We start from the raw sequence: 16,227 nt of genomic DNA, 5'->3' as shown, positions 1-16,227 counted from the left end.
ACAAGAAAGTCCCATTTAAACGTGGCCCTAATTTAAGATTTGAGGATGCAGGTGTTAGAGCCCTAATTTAAGATTTGAGGATGCAGGTGTTAGAGCCTTGCTATGCCACTGATTTGAGAATCAGACTCCTGTGCTCTTACAAGGGCACACTACTTGTAGCCTACGGTGCAATGCAGCCATATCCGAACTCATTAAGACTACAAGTAACATCATGGAAGACGTAAGTTGACGAGAGAATCGTTTTTTGGCTACCAGGCTTTATCTCCTCAAGTCTTCTTACACACGATCTCCACCTTTTCTCCCACAACCCCCCTTCTCTCTCTCCCCCCTTTATCTCCTCTTCCTTCACACCATTTTCAGTGGATTCCTTTTTGTTTACTTGTTTGATCTTGGGAAGGCTTTATCCTTATGAATGATTGAATATCATTCACCTTGTTTCTCTCATAGCCAGGAATAGGGGATGCTCAAATTACATGAAATTGTATTAGTAGATGAAATAAGAGGAAGTAATGTAAAACATTGAAGGACACACACAAAAACACACAAACGTGCACACTCAACAATACAAGACACTGGCAGTGAGCACACTGTATTTTGTGGTTATGGCATGCATCTCTCCTCAAGCAGGTTTCTCCCTCTCCCTCCTCCATTTTGCTTCCCTTTTCCCTTCTTCTGTTTTCATCATCGCCTTTGCTTTTCCCATTTCTCATTTCCCCCCTCCTTCCTTTCACCTTTTTCTCCCGCAGGATTGAGTCACTTTCGGGAGCCTTTCCGATACCGCTCTGCTTCTTACTCCTCTGTGAGTTCGTTTCTCTTTCCACCCCCTTTGGCTCTCCGCTTACTCTCCCTTTTGCAACAATTGGAGGACGCGCGCCGTATCCTTCCTTGCATTTTGAAGGCTTTCCAATGTGCATTTCGCTTGATTCATCCTGGCTTCTTCAAGCGTTATGTGTGCAGCTTCATTGTCGAATTTGAAATTGCCCAGCGATAGAATGCAGGCCACCTCTGGTTTGTAAATACTAATATAGCTGCGTTACCTTTACAGAAGCATTGGAAGATGAGGCAATCATTTCATAAGTCGCTGGTATGGTATAGATCACTTGGTAGTAGAGCACGGACTTTTCGCGTTAGAGGAATGGCTTCAGAACCCGCTATGGAGCACATCGAACCTCACAACAGAAACAAACCCTGGAAAGTGCACGAGACGATTGTTTTAATTTTTGCCAAAAAGAAGCAAGAATTTGAGCTGCAGAAAGCAGGGGTGGAGAAACCGAGGATGTCTAGAGACAAGTGGGAAGAGATAGAGATCTTGTGCCAAGAGAACGGAATTGAGCGGACGGCAGAGCAATGCAGAACTAGGTGGAAAAGACTTAAACATTCTTATTTAAAGATTAAAGATTGGGAAAACAGGAGAACGTCAGGTAAATTGACGGCTGAAGAAAGGAAGGGCGAGGGTTTTCCGCTAGCCCTGGATCGGCAGACTTTGGATGCCATGGATAAAATTTACTATGAAAACAGATCAACTTCAAAAGAAATACGAGGTAAGTCAGATTTTTATTCATGGCTTTGGGTGGTCTTCTTAAAGCTTTTTCCTGCATTTGTTTAATTAAGCTCTTCTTAGGCAGAGTTATTTCGAAGCCAATCTCTTTTCTGTTGTCTCACTTATTCAATTCATCTTGTGTTTAGTGTCTGCCCGCGTCCCCCCCCCCCCCCCTTTCTTCTGCCTCTCTCTCTCTCTCTCTCTCTCTCTCTCTCTCATACTGGCATAGCTGTATGATTCAGCTTGGTTGATGAGATTGAGCAGAGATGTGTCAGCCTCAAGGTGAGATCTTGTTTTTGGTGTTTGCAGTCAGATTCGCTGACCGTATGTTAGTTACTTCCCTCCCTTTTTTGATTGTGTGTCAGTGTCCTTGTGTGGGTTTCTCAGTTTTCTTGGACTGCATGTCCTTGAGAGAAGTGTGCCAGATTTTTTGAAATCTGTGTGAGTTACAGTGTGTGGGACTTGACTGTGCGTCTTCCCTTGCCTTTGTGTCTCATTTTTGAAAATTTTAAAGTGAAGTTCCTTTAGGGGTGTGTTTGCAATGTTTGCTGAAGCGTTGCAAGAAAAGTTCTTGAGGAGTCTTTGGTGGAGCTCTGAATTATGAAGGTGCTTTGGAAAAGAAAACCCACAAGCAAAAGAGAGAAGATCAACTGGGACAATAAAGTGATGGCAGTGAGGAAGAGAGTTCAGCTGCTCAGACAAAGCAGCTTGAAAAGGCTGACCTGGAGAAACAAGCTTGGAGCAGCCGAGCAGAACTGTGAGGAAGCAAGAGCTTAGAAGAAGCTCTTGGCACAAAGAACGAGTCACTTGAAAGAAGGGCCAAACAGAGAATCGCGACCACGAATGGAGCAAATAAGCTTGAAAAGAAAAGCTTCAAGGAGGAAACTGTTGAACAACAAACTGTTCAAGGAGAAAAGAAAAGCTTCAAGGAGGAAACTGTTCAAGAGAATCGCAAAGGAAGCTTGGCTGTGTAGAAGCTCCTGAATGAACAACAGAAGGGAGCTGTTGAACAACAAACTACTGCTGCTTGAAAGCAGCTTGCAACACAAAAGAGAGAGTGGGGAATGGCACTTCTGAAGGTTAAGAAGGGAGAGCTGCTGCATGTAGCTTTACACAAGAACATACGCATCAAAGAAGATCCGTGAGGAAAAACCATGGAGAAACTTGGACAATTGCACAGAAGAAACTCGGGCAGAGGTAGAAATGCTCACACATTGTGACGGCTACTGTGGAGAGAGGGCGAACTGGACTGCAGCTATGCCGTAGTAGAGGCGCCATACATGGTGGATTAAACGACAAAGGGATGAAGTAGCATCCACTACCTGGGAAGGGTTCGAGAGAGAATTTAGAAAGCACTTCTTGCCTCCGAACAAAGCGTCTTGAGCTTGGAATAAAAACATGCATCATCATTAGAAGAATTTGTCAGTGGTTGAGTACATTGATAATTTTAGGGAAAGTCATATATATGATGTAGATGCTCGTTTGGGAGAGACTAAAATGAAATCATTTAGACTTCACAAGCAGTTGTAGCTTGAATGAAGAGATTTTGGACTACTTTTTGATTAGCCTTCTTCTTTAGTGCTAGCCTTCGTCATGGCTGAGTATGCCCTTCACCTCTGGAGTGCGGATAGAAACTCAGTACGAAGACACTCTATAAATGGATGCTCAAAGTATGTGTGGGTGTGTGGATTTGTATGTGTGAGAGCATATTTTTATACTGTGGTCTACACCCACTGTTGGGCACTGATGACGTTAATGGGGATGTCATAGTAGCTAGTCCCTGCTATGCGTGATGGAGTTTATGGTTTTCAACCTTATGAGTGACTATCATGAGATTGAAACTGCACTATGTTGTGGTTTTAGAGGATGAGTTTGGGAATGTTCTTGGATTCATCTAGGGGTGGTGTGTGACTGTGTGTGTGTGTGTGTATAACACACACACACACACACACACACACACACACACACATGTATTGAACCTCTTCCTCAATTGGTGCAAGTAAATGATTATATCGTTGGACTTAATGACGGCATTAAAATGGAAGTTTGGGCTAAGTTTGCGAACACGTTAGATGAAGCAATAGTGAACTATGAACATGCCCGAGGCAAGCCGAGTGGGTTTATGCAAGTAAGGGCTTAGTATGAGCACTCGAAGAATAGTGGGTTTCAAAAGAGGTGGGTTAGAACTTCTAGTGTCCCACAGCCCAGTGGCCAAGCCTAGCAGGCGAAGCCGACTGGGGCCCTTTAAAACCAAGTACCACTGGTGGACTGAAAAGGAAATTAATTCCAATGGCAGTTGGGCCTCGTCAAAATTCCTTTTTGACCTTAGAAGAGAAAGAGAAGGCGAGGAGAGAAGGCCTATGCTTTGGATGCCTTCAGCCTCATTAGTGGAAGGATTGTCCCCATAATAAGGAACGTTTGATGGTAAATGGTTTAGGAGCCTTCCCTTTTAGCCATGCAAAACCAATACCATACAACCTTAGATTTGCAGGTGATTGGTACAAGGTTATGCTTGATAAAAAACCAGCCCAGTGATTATGTCATACATGATGAGTGGTTATTTTTCAAGGATGCTTGTGTGTGCTGTCCCAGTTTTGTGCTGCCCTACTCTATGATGCACATCATTCAGCAGGTGGTAGGCCACTCTCAAGAAGATTGACTGCAAGTTTTTCTGGCCTTATCCACGAAGTGACGTCCAAGAGTATGTCTCGTATCGCTTGGTGTTCCAAAAAGTAAAGGTATCTCATGGGAAGTTGCCAGGTCTTCTTTAGCCCCTTCAGATTTCGGATCAGCCCTTCGAGCAGATCAGTATCGATTTTGTCACAAACCTTCTTCCTGCCATTGGTTGGAGGAACACACTGTGTTTGACCATCATGGATAGGTTCAGCAAATTCGTCATGCTCATTCCATGCAAATGTACCTACCATTGACAGACTGGACACGTCGTGCCTCTTCATTTGATGGTGGTATCTGATGTGTGGTATGCCATGTGCCATTGTGTCGGATCACGATTCTAAATTCACCAGTCAGTTTTGGAGGGCTCACTTCAAGATTTTTCGTACAAATCTCAAATTTTCTAGCATCTTCCACTTCAGTCCAATGGCGAGACAGAATTACTACAATTTGGCCTTCAATGTTTTGAAGTGTTATGTTACAGATTCATAGAGTTGATTGGAGCAGTTTCTTCATTGGTTCAGGGGATCTTGAACGATACCCATTCGACCACCGTGAGTAGGACTCTCTATGAGACATCTTTTGGCAAGAGGTTTGAGTCCCTTCTCACAAGGACTCTTCCAAGACGGTGTACGATGCTGATCGCATCACTGAGTTGCCCGAATAGATCATGGACTACGTCAAAGACCGCACTGCCAAGGAACACGACTCTTATCAGATGCAAGCAAATGAACGGAGGTGTGATGTGGGCTACAAGGAGGGCCAAGGGGTCTATCTTCGGATCATGAAGAAGTGATCAAGAAGCTTGGAAAGAGCTCTCACATCGAAGTTTTGGTCCTTTTTCAATCACTAAAGTTATCAATGATGCCTCCATGAAGTTCCAGTTACCTATGACATGGATCATGCTCTTAGTCTTCATGTGGTGGCATTTTCTTTCTACAAAATCCCAATTCCCTAGATTAGTCGAGAATGCCACATGTCTAATCCTTAAAGTCTTTCTTAGATGTTCCTTTTGACCCCTTCTTGGGACACATTTAAGTCATTTGTCCCTAGGCACCATTCACAAGTAGGAGTACCTAGGCCTTTCGCCTTTAGACTCATCTAGTCATTGTAAATCACCCTCACAACGACCTTGACTTTAAAAACCTTTGACCATATACATAAAGCGCAATACATATTCTTATAATTGTTGGTTCTGTAAAATAAAAGGCTGACTGGCCCTTCCGATGTTGCCTCAACTTGAGCATAACATTCCTTTCCTCCACTCGCATTAGCGTCCTTAATAATGAAATATGGGAATGCTCTCCGCTTCTAGTATACGGATTCCTAGGTTGCCTCAAATAGAGGCAAACGATGCCATGCAGCCAACACAGTTGGTATATTCCAATTGCGTACTTGCATTGTTTCGGGTCCAAGATTCTTGTTGGTTTGCATCTTGCATTATCCTCTTATCTCCTGAAACAAAATAACACCCTCGATTAGTGAGTCACCTAGGTGCAAGAACTATTTTAAACAAGAAACATAAAACAATGCGTGCACCTTACAACCCAGTGGTAATTCCAATATATAGGCTTTTTAGAATTAACCACGGCCCACAATATTGGAATGATAACTTAGCACACACTCTCTTGCAGTCAAAGACTTTGAGTGTGGAGGAACTCAGAGGAAAACTTTTTCTCATTCCTCAAACTCTCGGAAAGATCTATTTTCATATGCATACTTCTTAGCACTATCCATATCTTGGCAGATGTTTGCTCTCACAAGTGCTAGCATCTTCCACAGCTGAACAACATAGTTCGCGGCACTAGGCGCTTTCTGGGGTATTCCAATCGTAGTTGGATTTGCTAGTCGCGGACTCATTCTTGTAGAGAAATGTTTCCTATCATTGTTGGCAAACTCTAGAAATGGCAACAGTTGTTTCATGTATGTTGTTTCAATGATACATATGCTCTCAGCATATCCTTTAAAGTCTGGTTGACTCTTTCCGTATGACCATCCATTTTAGGATGATCCCCAATACTCATTCCCACCTCGGTCCTTAGTGTCTCGAATATCGCAGTCCACAAGTGATTGGTGAATCTAGTATCCTTGTCAGACACTATAGATCTGTGTAATTCATATAGACGAAATATATGACTAATAACAAGTCCTCTACTTTTGGGACACTAAGGGTCTCCCTAGTTGGAATGAATGAGCCATCTTGGTAAGATGGTCAACCACCACAAGGATAGAATCATATTTACCTTCTGTCGTAGGTATAATAACAATAAAGTCCATGGAAATACTCTCCCATCTACCTGATGGTATCCTCAAGGGCTGCAAAAGTCCAGGCTACTTGCAAAAGAGAGAGAGAGCTCTAATACGTGGTATCCCCAAGGGCTGCAAAAGAGAGAGAGCTTCTTGCTTTTAAAGGCTATTGGCCTTCCGTCTTGGAGAAGAACCGCTCCTATCACAATGCCAATTGCATTGGTTTCTAGGAAAAATGGCTTTTGTGGATCAACTTTTTTTAACGTCAGATGTGAGGCCAATGTCTTCTTTATAGTGTTAAAACTCTCTTGTTGATTTTGTCCCCATACAAATGGTACTTTATCTGAGGTTAGCTCAGTCCAAGGGGCCACTATTGTAGAATCTCCTTCGATATGCCTTTGATAAAACTTAACAAATCCTAAGAATGATCGCAATGCAGTTATATTTTGAGGAATTTCCACGCTAATTTCGTAGTCACCTTCTTTGGATCCATTTCAACTTCCTTAGGAGTAATAATGAATCCGAGATACTCAAGTCTAACAATGCACAACATGGTTTTCTTTCTATTAACAAATAGATTGTCTTCCTCAAAGTAATGAAAACTTTCCTTAAGTGTTCATGATGCTCAATAATACTTTCCGATAAAGTACACAAGAATATAGTCAATAAAGTTTACTATGAACTTCTCGATATGCGGGCTTAGTAGGTCATTCATAAGCATGACGAATGTAGCTAGAGCAATGGTAAGGGCAAATGGCATTAACAAAAATTCAATGTGTCCAAACTTGCTTCTGAAAGCGGTTTTATGCACATCCTCGGCTCTAATCCAGATCTGATAATAGCCACTCTTTAGATCTATCTTGCTGAAATAGGGCTCTATGTAGTGCATCTAGCAAATTATCAATCCGAGCCATCGGATACCTATGCTTAGTAGTGATATTGTTCAATCCTCTATTATCTATAAAGAGATGAAAGGTATCACCTTTTTCTTTTTCAATATCACTAGCGAAGTGAAAGGTGAGAAATTGGGCTGAATCTGTTCCTGCTTGAGGTATTCTTCTAATTGCCTTCGCACCTCAGCTTCTTTAGCAAAGCTTAACCTATAGGGAAGCCTATTTATAGGTTTTCCCCTTGGGATAAGTTCAATCTTGTGTGCTCTGGAGGTAGCCCATAAGGCAACTCATCCCTAAAACAATTAGAGAACTCCTCTGCACTTTGATTAGCCAACTTGGTCATTTTTCCATCTTGGTAGCATTAGTTCTAGTCGATGTATCACCAAACAACTCGACTAATCCGATCAGCCAACTTGGCCATTTTTCCATCTTGGGTAGCGTTGCTAGTCGACGGATCACCAATTGTGCCGTACAAAGAAATGAAAATTCTATTGGAGTTTTTCGAACTTCCATCATGGAGACTGATGGTCCTATTGGCTATTTTATGTGGTAGTGTAAACCTTGTAGGGGGTGTTTCTAAGGGTCAAGATTGGTAAGAGCTTGTAATGAAGGAAAAAAAGGGTTAATTTAAGGGTGCTTTAGTGAGGGTTAGACAGGATAATGGAGGGCACTATATAAGTCCAAGCCCTCCACTCTTGTAGCATTTTTTGATGTGACATCTAATCTTATTTACTCTCCTTCCTCCTTCCTCGTACTTGCAGCCTACTCTCTCTCTCTCTCTCTCTCTCTCTCTCTCTCTCTCTCTCTCTCTCTATTTTGGGCTCTACATTGATGAGATAATATCCTTTATTGATCGCCTAGTAGGCGATGCATCACTGCTGGCTGATTTGATGATAAAGATATTGCTGTATGCGGATGGCATAGTCCTCATATCATCTTCAGCAGTGGGACTACAGAGGCGTCTGGAGGCCCTAGAGGGGTTTCGCAGAGAGAGACTTGACAGATAACCTTGGGAAGAGCAAGGTTATGAGCTTCAAGACCTTACGTGCAATACTTCATCAACATAGCTTCACTTACGGAGGTAAGCGTGTTGAGATGGTGCAGTCTTACACTTGGGACCAATTTTCACGATGATCCATGCAGTCAGGGCACGACTTACACAGGGATAGAGAGCTTTGGCCCGACTAGAGAGGCAGTGCTTTTAGTCGCACTTCCCGGATCCGCCGACGAAGGGCTGACTTTTTGACACCTTAGTAAGGTCGACTGCTATGTATGCAGCACAGGGGGTGATCTCTCGGCTATAGATTGGAGGATATTTGAGCGGTTGCATGTGATTATGGCATCTAGGATGATTCGTAGTAGTAAGCCCTCAGTCCTCCATCAAGTAGTACAAGTAGAGTCTGCCATGTTACTACTTCAGATTGATGCCATCTTTCAGACAGTGACATTCCTTTACAGAGTTTGGGCCTTACCCGATCGGAGACGGGTGAGGCTGGCACTAGAGTCATTTAGACGTTTAGCAGAGAGCGGGGTTAGCGTAGCATGGTATGCGCGCGTATCCACAGGGTTTGCTAGTCATGGTATTCAGATGGATTGCCTTTCCCCCTTTCATTATAGCACAGATGCACCGCCCGAGTTGATCCCATGAGATGGGATTAATCGTATCATACGGTTAGATCTCCTATAGCTCTATACGTCTTGGACTAGGGGGGAAGGGGGGACCAGGAGCTCCCCACCAAGATCCAGCTCTATCACGACCACTTCTTGAGAGTTTCAGAGGATGGACTCATTATCAGACCCCAGTACCCTACAGGATAGAGGAGTCTCACATGGATTGAGGATTGCCATTGGACAGATGTGGGTCTTATATTGGAAATTTCTTGAGGCCTCGAGCTGTGTTTCACTACTCTAGTTTTCTTTTGAAAGCAATTTTGTGAAATGGTTGCTCTTTGCCATGTGCTCATGAGAAGCAGTGACCATATTGTTGCTCTCCTCAAATAGTGCCTTTTACTATCCGCCAGTGAGAGTGATTCCACTATTTTGGAGGGATAGTCAGTGATACTGGTGCACCTGGCGGCTTGCATTTGGGCTAGTGCAAAGATGCAAGAGGCAGGAGACATCTTATATCATTTGTTTAGTTGCTTTTTTTTTCACCTCTGTTCAATTCATCTATTTTCTACTAAATTTATGTTGAATTCAACTAAATAGATAAGTGAAGAAGTCGATCGTATTGTGTTTTGTGCCCCCCCCCCTCCCCCCCTCGGCCTTCTCTCTGTGTGTGCGTGTGCGCATCTTATATTTCTTACTAGCATTTCTTAAATGTTCTCATTTTATTAACATTGGATATATTCTAGTCTTATGAGGATGTGCAAAAACTAGGGACCTATTGCTTTTAGAAAAAAACGTGCTTGTGTGGACTTTCAAGGTCTTCACCATATAGTATTCTCTCTATTAACGGTTTCACCTTTTGTTTCTTTCACACAAATCTCAACCATGCAGATAGCAGTTTTGTACCACAGTGCATACCCACTACAGAGCTTGGCTTTACTCCTAGCTGTGATTTAAAGGACGAGTTGGTGTCACCTACCGAGTCAAAAGAAGATGGTTTCGAGCATGATCTCGAACGTGATGAGGAGAACTATGTTAATGATCGACCAGTCATTATCGCGACAACCATAAATGAGTCTTTAAGTGATTTGAAAGGTGGATATTTTCTTGTTTTTCCTCTTTCTTATTCGTATATTGCACTGGAATGTTCTTTGTCCTTTTATGTCCCCCTGATCATGGTTTAGAAGTTGCTTCCAGTTTGGTAGCTGCACTTTGAATCTAGACTCAGTAACTGTTCAGGTCATGTAGTCAATGTCACAAGAAACATTTCTAGATTTTGCTAGGTGTTTCGTCTAGAAATGGGTTAAAAAAGTGTATTTTTTATAAATTATATATCAAACATAAATAATTATCTCCAGATTCTCGCTCTCTGTGAAAAGAGCTCTCAGATACACACATACACACTGAGCACTCTCAAAAGAGTCAAAAATAGTAATAGTCTGGCACTAGGGCGTTTCGCCTAGAAACGTTTCTACACGTTTTGCCTTGGCGAAACGTGTTTTCTGGTTACAGTGCATGTAGTGGAGGGTCACATGAATTCATGTGTGGTGAGAGGGTGAAATTTATAACTTTCGCCAAGCAGGATGAGTTGAAGAAGAAAGTGTAAAGGGTATGTGTATGGGACACGATGGCATGATGCAGTGCATTGTTCTAGCTTCTTTCCTTTAAACTTTATGGGCTCACACCTATCTGGTCATGAGAAGGTTCTTTTTCTCATTGTGTTGCATTTCTGATTTTGCTGTGCCTGTGCAGATGATGGTGTCAAACAAGGAATTTGTGCAGTGACCGAAGTAGACCTTTCTTTGACCAAAGGTTCGAACACCGTTGCCACCAAAAGTCCCACTGCATGCTTGGAGAAGGGAGAGAAAAATTACAATGAGAAGGGGAGACATCATGACGAGGGCGGAGTGTGCAATGTGACAGACCATGAGCATAAAACTCTGGATACAACACACGTTGCTAGTATGATAGAAGGCAGTGGTGTCCTTGAACGTGACACAGAAGTCCCTTATAAAGGGCTAAGGGAGGGTGAGAAAACTAACAATGCTGTGAATGATGCTTGTGACAAAGATGGTTCTTTATCTTACAAAATGGGAGTAACTAATGGTACAGATCAGGATTTGAAGGCTGCTGTCAAAGATGGCAATGAGAACATGATGGGATCTGCAGGAGAGAGTGAAGAAAGTCAAGATAAGGAAGCTGTGTGTGTTCATAAGGTTGATGATTATGACTTAACATCTAGTCAAACTGCTGTCGAGGATGAGTCGAAGCAGCACAGTGTGAAAGGTATGTGTGGAATGTGATGGGATGTTACAGTGCTTTGCTCTAGTTTCTTTCCTTAAAACTTTATGGGCTCACACCTATTGCTCATGAGAAGTTTCTTTTTCTCATTGTGAAGAATTTCTGATTTGCTGTGCCTATGCAGATGATGGTGTCAAACAAGGAATTTTTGCAGTGACTGAAGTAGACCTTTCTACGACCAAAGATTTGAACACACTTGCCATCAAAAGTCCTACCGCATGCTTGGAGAAGGGAGAGCAAAATTACAATGAGAATGGGAGACATCATAATGAGGGCGGAGTATGCAATGCGACAGACCATGAGTATAAAACTTTGGATACGACACAAGTTGCTAGTATGATAGAAGGCAGTGGTGTCCTTGAACATGACACAGAAATCCCTTTTATAGGGCTAAAGGAGGTTGATAACTCTAACAATGCTGTGCATGATGCTTGTGAAAGGCTACGTGAAGGGCACAAAGATGGTTCTTTACCTTACAAAATGGGAGTGACGAATGGTACGGAACAGGATTTGAAGGCTGCTGTCAAAGATTTCAATGAGAGTGCAATGGGATCTGCAGGAGAGAGTGAAGAAACTCAAGGTAAGGAAGTTGTGTGTGCTCGTAAGGTTGAGGATTAGCTCTTAAGATCTAGTCAAACTGCTGTCCAGGATGAGTTGAAGAAAGAGTTACACAAGAAAGCTTACGTTAAATATAAAAGTCACCAAAAAGATCACCCAAACAAGCTTACCGAAAATAGCTCATTAATAAAAGGTCACTTGTGGTACACTCTGCCAGTGGTGACTTGCAACACAGCATAGTGTGAAGGGTATGTGTATGGGATGCGATGGGATGATGCAGTACATTGTTCTAGTTTCTTTCCTTCAAACTTTATGGGTACACACCTATCTGCTCATGATAATTCTGTTTCTCCTCGTGATGAATTTCTGATTTTTCTGTGCCTATGCAGATGATGGTGTCAAACAAGGAATTGCTGCAGTGACTGAAGTAGACCTTTCTATGACCAAAGGTTTGAACACAGTTGCCACCAGAAGTCCTACCGAATATTTGGAGAAGGGAGAGCAAAATAACAATGAGAAGGGGAGACATCATACTGAGAGCGGAGTGTGCAATGCGACAGAGCTTGAGCATAAAACTCTGGATATGACACAAGTTGCTAATATGATAGAAGCCATAGGTGTCCTTGAACATGACTCAGAAATCCCTTCTAAAGGGCTAAAGGAGGGTGAGAAAATGAACAATGCTGTGCATGATGCTTTTGAAAAGCTATGTGAAGGGAACAAAGATGGTTCTTTAGCCTACAAAATGGGAGTAACTAATGGTAAAGAACAGGATCCGAAGGCTGCTGCCAAAGATGGCAATGAGAACACAATGGGATCTGCAGGAGAGAGTGAAGAAAGTCAAGGTAAGGAAATTGAGCGTGTTCAGAAGGTTGAGGATGATTTATTGACATCTTTTCAAACTGCTGTCAGCAACACAGTCAGGAATTTCTCGCAAGCAATTGGAAATTTCTTCAGGTCTTGAACTGTTGTTCATTGCTCTAGTTTACTTTCTAAAACAATTTTGTGGGAACGGTTGCTCCCTGCCATGTGCTCCTCAGAATCGTTGACCATATTTTTGCTCTCAAAACAATTTTGTAAAAAATAGTGCCTTCTGCCATCTGCCAATCAGAGTGATTCCACTTTCTATTCTGAGGGATAGGTAGTGATTCTTGCACCTGCAGCGTGGTTGGGCTGGTGAAAAGGTGGAAGAGGTAGGAGACCTCACATATAATATATTTAGCTACTTTTCTTCCACCTTTGTGAAATAGCGCAGTGAGTTGTGACCAGTTGGATGACCATAGCAGGTGTAGATTGATCTTTGTAAGGAATGAAGCCACAGGAGCTAAAGTTGACGTCTTGGTTTCAGTTTCTTCAATCATAGATGCCAACCAAGCTTCGTTGACCGGGCAACTAATGATAAAGGCTCAAAGCAGAAATTTTGGACCAGGTTGAGGTGATTAAAGCTACTTGAGATTGTTAGTGTTGGTGTTTCTGGGCTGCTGTGTACCAATATTATGATGTACATATACCAGGGACAAAACATTTCGTCTTTACCGTGTATAGAGTCTACACATGTCTCAATATTGAACTCTATTGTATTTCTTGGTGGCTGGCTACAGATTTTACAAAGGGAATTTACGGAGGTGGCAACAATTTCGATAAAGCTTTAGATACGTGAAACCTGGAAAAGCAACAGCAGCAAAGAGACTCTAGTAGTTAAGGAAGGTAGAATCGATGGCATTGCTATCAGAATTCAATTTTAGCACATTAAAGACCAATAACCTGAAACTGCTTTTTGATCTCCTTCCTCGTGGTTGGATAGAGAGTGTACACCTAGACTTTGACACCGATTGTTTCCATGTTCATTGTTCTAATTGCATTGTCATGATTATCGTACTAGTACTATCCCCCCGCCACCTATTATAGAACTATCATTGAAGCTGAAGGACAAATTGATGTAATGGGGTGTACCAAGGGGTATGTAGAGTCAAATTGATGTATGGGTGTGCCTAAGGGCTAGGAGTCCTATGCTAGGAATGTGTGAGAGTAGGTGTGCTAGAGTTAGGTGAGCTAGGTGTGAGGTGGAGGTCTAGTGACCTCACCTATGATGTCAAAAGAGAAGGCTGCCCAGCCTATAAATGAGGCCCTATGTACTTGCTAAATAATAAATCAACATCGAGTTCATTTTGCCTCAATCTTGTGTACATCATGTGATTGTTGTCCACCTCTCTCCTTTCTCCCTCGTTCCAACTTGGGTATCAGAGCCTTGCTTCTCCATGGGTAACCCTTGGAGGTGTAGCAGTTGATTAGAATGAGCAGAACTCCAGAACGTTTGCGGCAAGGAGTAGATCTGAGCAAGATGGTCCAAGCAAATAGAGCAGGGGCATAGTAATTGTGAAGAATTTCCTACGAGAATATGAGCGGCTGCTGATAACGATATGACAACCTCTTCCTCTAGCCACAATATATGAGGAGCTCATGGGAGTGGGCAACCAAAGGAGGAAGACCAACTTCCATTTGTGGGTCAGCCTTCCGCAACACAGAAGTCTTCTTGTGATCTCAGCCAGACTAAAAAATGCGACAAGGATAAGCGCCATCTATTGTTGAACCTCATCATCCTTGTGGACATTGTCCAGACTATTGCAAGGGGACCATCAAGCACATTGTTGACTATTTTTTACAAGTCTGCACAATCTTTCAACACACAATATCGGCTATGGCTTGTGATTGCTGTGGTTGGAAGCTGTGGTCGCTGCCTACTTGCAAATTATGCGGATCTGTCCTATTCATGGTTTTTTGGTGCAAACTTGGAAGACTCTGATGCTGCTGGTCATCGCCTCCCACATTTTGATAATGTCGATTTGATTTTTGCTTGCGTGTGTTGTCTATGTCCGTCCTTGTTTAAGGCAGTCCTGCGGCCTGCCTACTCCTTGACGACCTTAGCCTTACCTTGCTCGACAGCCTTAGCCTTGCTCGAAGGTTGCAGCGTTGCGTGAGATTCCAGGCAAAATTGATCACGTTTGAAGCTCACAATTCGACATTGGTGACTACCAGCTTCACATTTTGAGTCATGGGCTGATTGCCCTTCGTAGCTGCTCCCATGGACTTCATCGACATCTTTTGGGGCATTTTTTGCCATGAGCTTCACCGACATATCACCGACAGGGAGGATGTGCACACATATGTGCAGGTAGCTACTCAGGGAACATCTCTCATCTCGAGAGATTTACTTTCATTATGTATTCATTTATATGTTTGAATGGTACTCTGCCATGGATAGTCCTCCTAAAATGATTGTATTGGGTTTTGAGTGTTCTTAAGATGTGTAGGTCCTAGGTCTATACCCTTAGTCAATTGACCAAGAAAACCCCAAGATACATAAGAAACCAAGAGTCCTAGGACTGAGTACTGGTTGGGGCCATGACTTGGAGCATCCCAGATACTACTGTCGAGAGAGGAGTGAGATATTGGTAGGGGCCATCATGGAGCATCCCATGTACTATTGTCGAGGGATGAGGTCATCAATTTGTGGGGGGGGTATGTAGAGTCACTTTTGTTGTATGGGTGTGTGCCTAAGGGCTAGGAGTCCTATGCTAGGAGTGTGTGAGAGTAGGTGTGCTAGAGTTAGGTGAGCTAGGTGTGTGAGGTGGAGGTCTAGTGACCTCACCTATGATGTCAAAAGAGAAGGCTAGCCTATAAATGAGACCCTATGTACTCGCTAAATAATAAACTCCTTTCTCCCTGGTTCCAACAGGGTACAAGGGTTGTGTGTTGGTTAGTGTGATCAGATTTAGTTGTAGAAGGTTCTAGGTGTGATTGAGAGATTCATGGAGATGGTGGCATGATTATAGGATCTTGGTGGCTTCTACTATGACATCATCTATGATGTTCATTGGATGTATCTTGGAGCCTATATATTGGGCTCTCCACTCTTGAATAAACTCTCTCCATTTGCTTCATTCCATTCTCTCCTTGCTGTTGTTCCATCATGTGGTATCAGAGGCACGACCATCCTCCTTGATTCCTTGAGTCCTCTTTGATTCCCCTAGATTCTTCATCTTCCCCAAATGGAGTTTTTCTCTTCCACCTTCCTTCTTGATTTTCCTTAAGCTTATTCTCTCTCTTTGAAGCATCATTCTGTGAGCCGTCTGAGCTGGATACTCCTCTTGGCTGGGTGAATCTATGGTTTAGAGGAATTACGCAATAGTCATGTCTGTTGCCTGTGCCGACACTTCTTCTGGTCGCTAAATTTTCTTGCAATTCTCCCAATAGGAGTCACCATTCACAAAATGGTTCTAGCTGTTGGTGGGCGACGTTATAAGGAGGATTTTGATGAACTCTGACCACCAATGCTCCTATATTTGAGAAAACATGAAAAAAACCAGTTGAAAAAGGTGCAAGTTTCTTAGACAACCTGACGCGCAT

At 42.8% G+C, this 16,227-nt stretch overlaps 1 protein-coding gene across 1 annotated transcript; it reads left to right on the top strand.

Moving 5' to 3' along the window:
- The first annotated feature begins 508 nt into the window (after positions 1–508).
- Positions 509–13,580, top strand: LOC147899210 (uncharacterized). The gene is made up of 7 exons (XM_087378603.1): positions 509–627; positions 747–799; positions 1,046–1,541; positions 9,853–10,056; positions 10,714–11,247; positions 11,387–11,842; positions 12,210–13,580. Exons 1-7 carry the CDS (start codon positions 603–605, stop codon positions 12,782–12,784), a joined length of 2,343 nt encoding a protein of 780 aa, XP_087234729.1. The 5' UTR covers positions 509–602; the 3' UTR covers positions 12,785–13,580.
- The last annotated feature ends 2,647 nt before the right edge of the window (positions 13,581–16,227 follow it).

The sequence above is a fragment of the Dipteris shenzhenensis genome, chromosome 8 (genome assembly GCF_047967505.1).
Source record: "Dipteris shenzhenensis isolate YYH24624 ecotype China chromosome 8, Dip_SZ_1.0, whole genome shotgun sequence".
Classification (NCBI taxonomy): domain Eukaryota; kingdom Viridiplantae; phylum Streptophyta; class Polypodiopsida; order Gleicheniales; family Dipteridaceae; genus Dipteris; species Dipteris shenzhenensis.
This window is presented reverse-complemented; position numbering and strand designations above follow the sequence as displayed.

Bases quoted from the DNA above. Each gene is read 5' to 3' on its own strand.
- LOC147899210 (XM_087378603.1), top strand. From the start codon at position 603: ATGGCATGCATCTCTCCTCAAGCAG. The intron at 800-1,045 runs GTGAGTTCGTTT...TTACCTTTACAG, and splicing joins GCTCTGCTTCTTACTCCTCT to AAGCATTGGAAGATGAGGCA. The intron at 10,057-10,713 runs GTGGATATTTTC...GTGCCTGTGCAG, and splicing joins GTCTTTAAGTGATTTGAAAG to ATGATGGTGTCAAACAAGGA.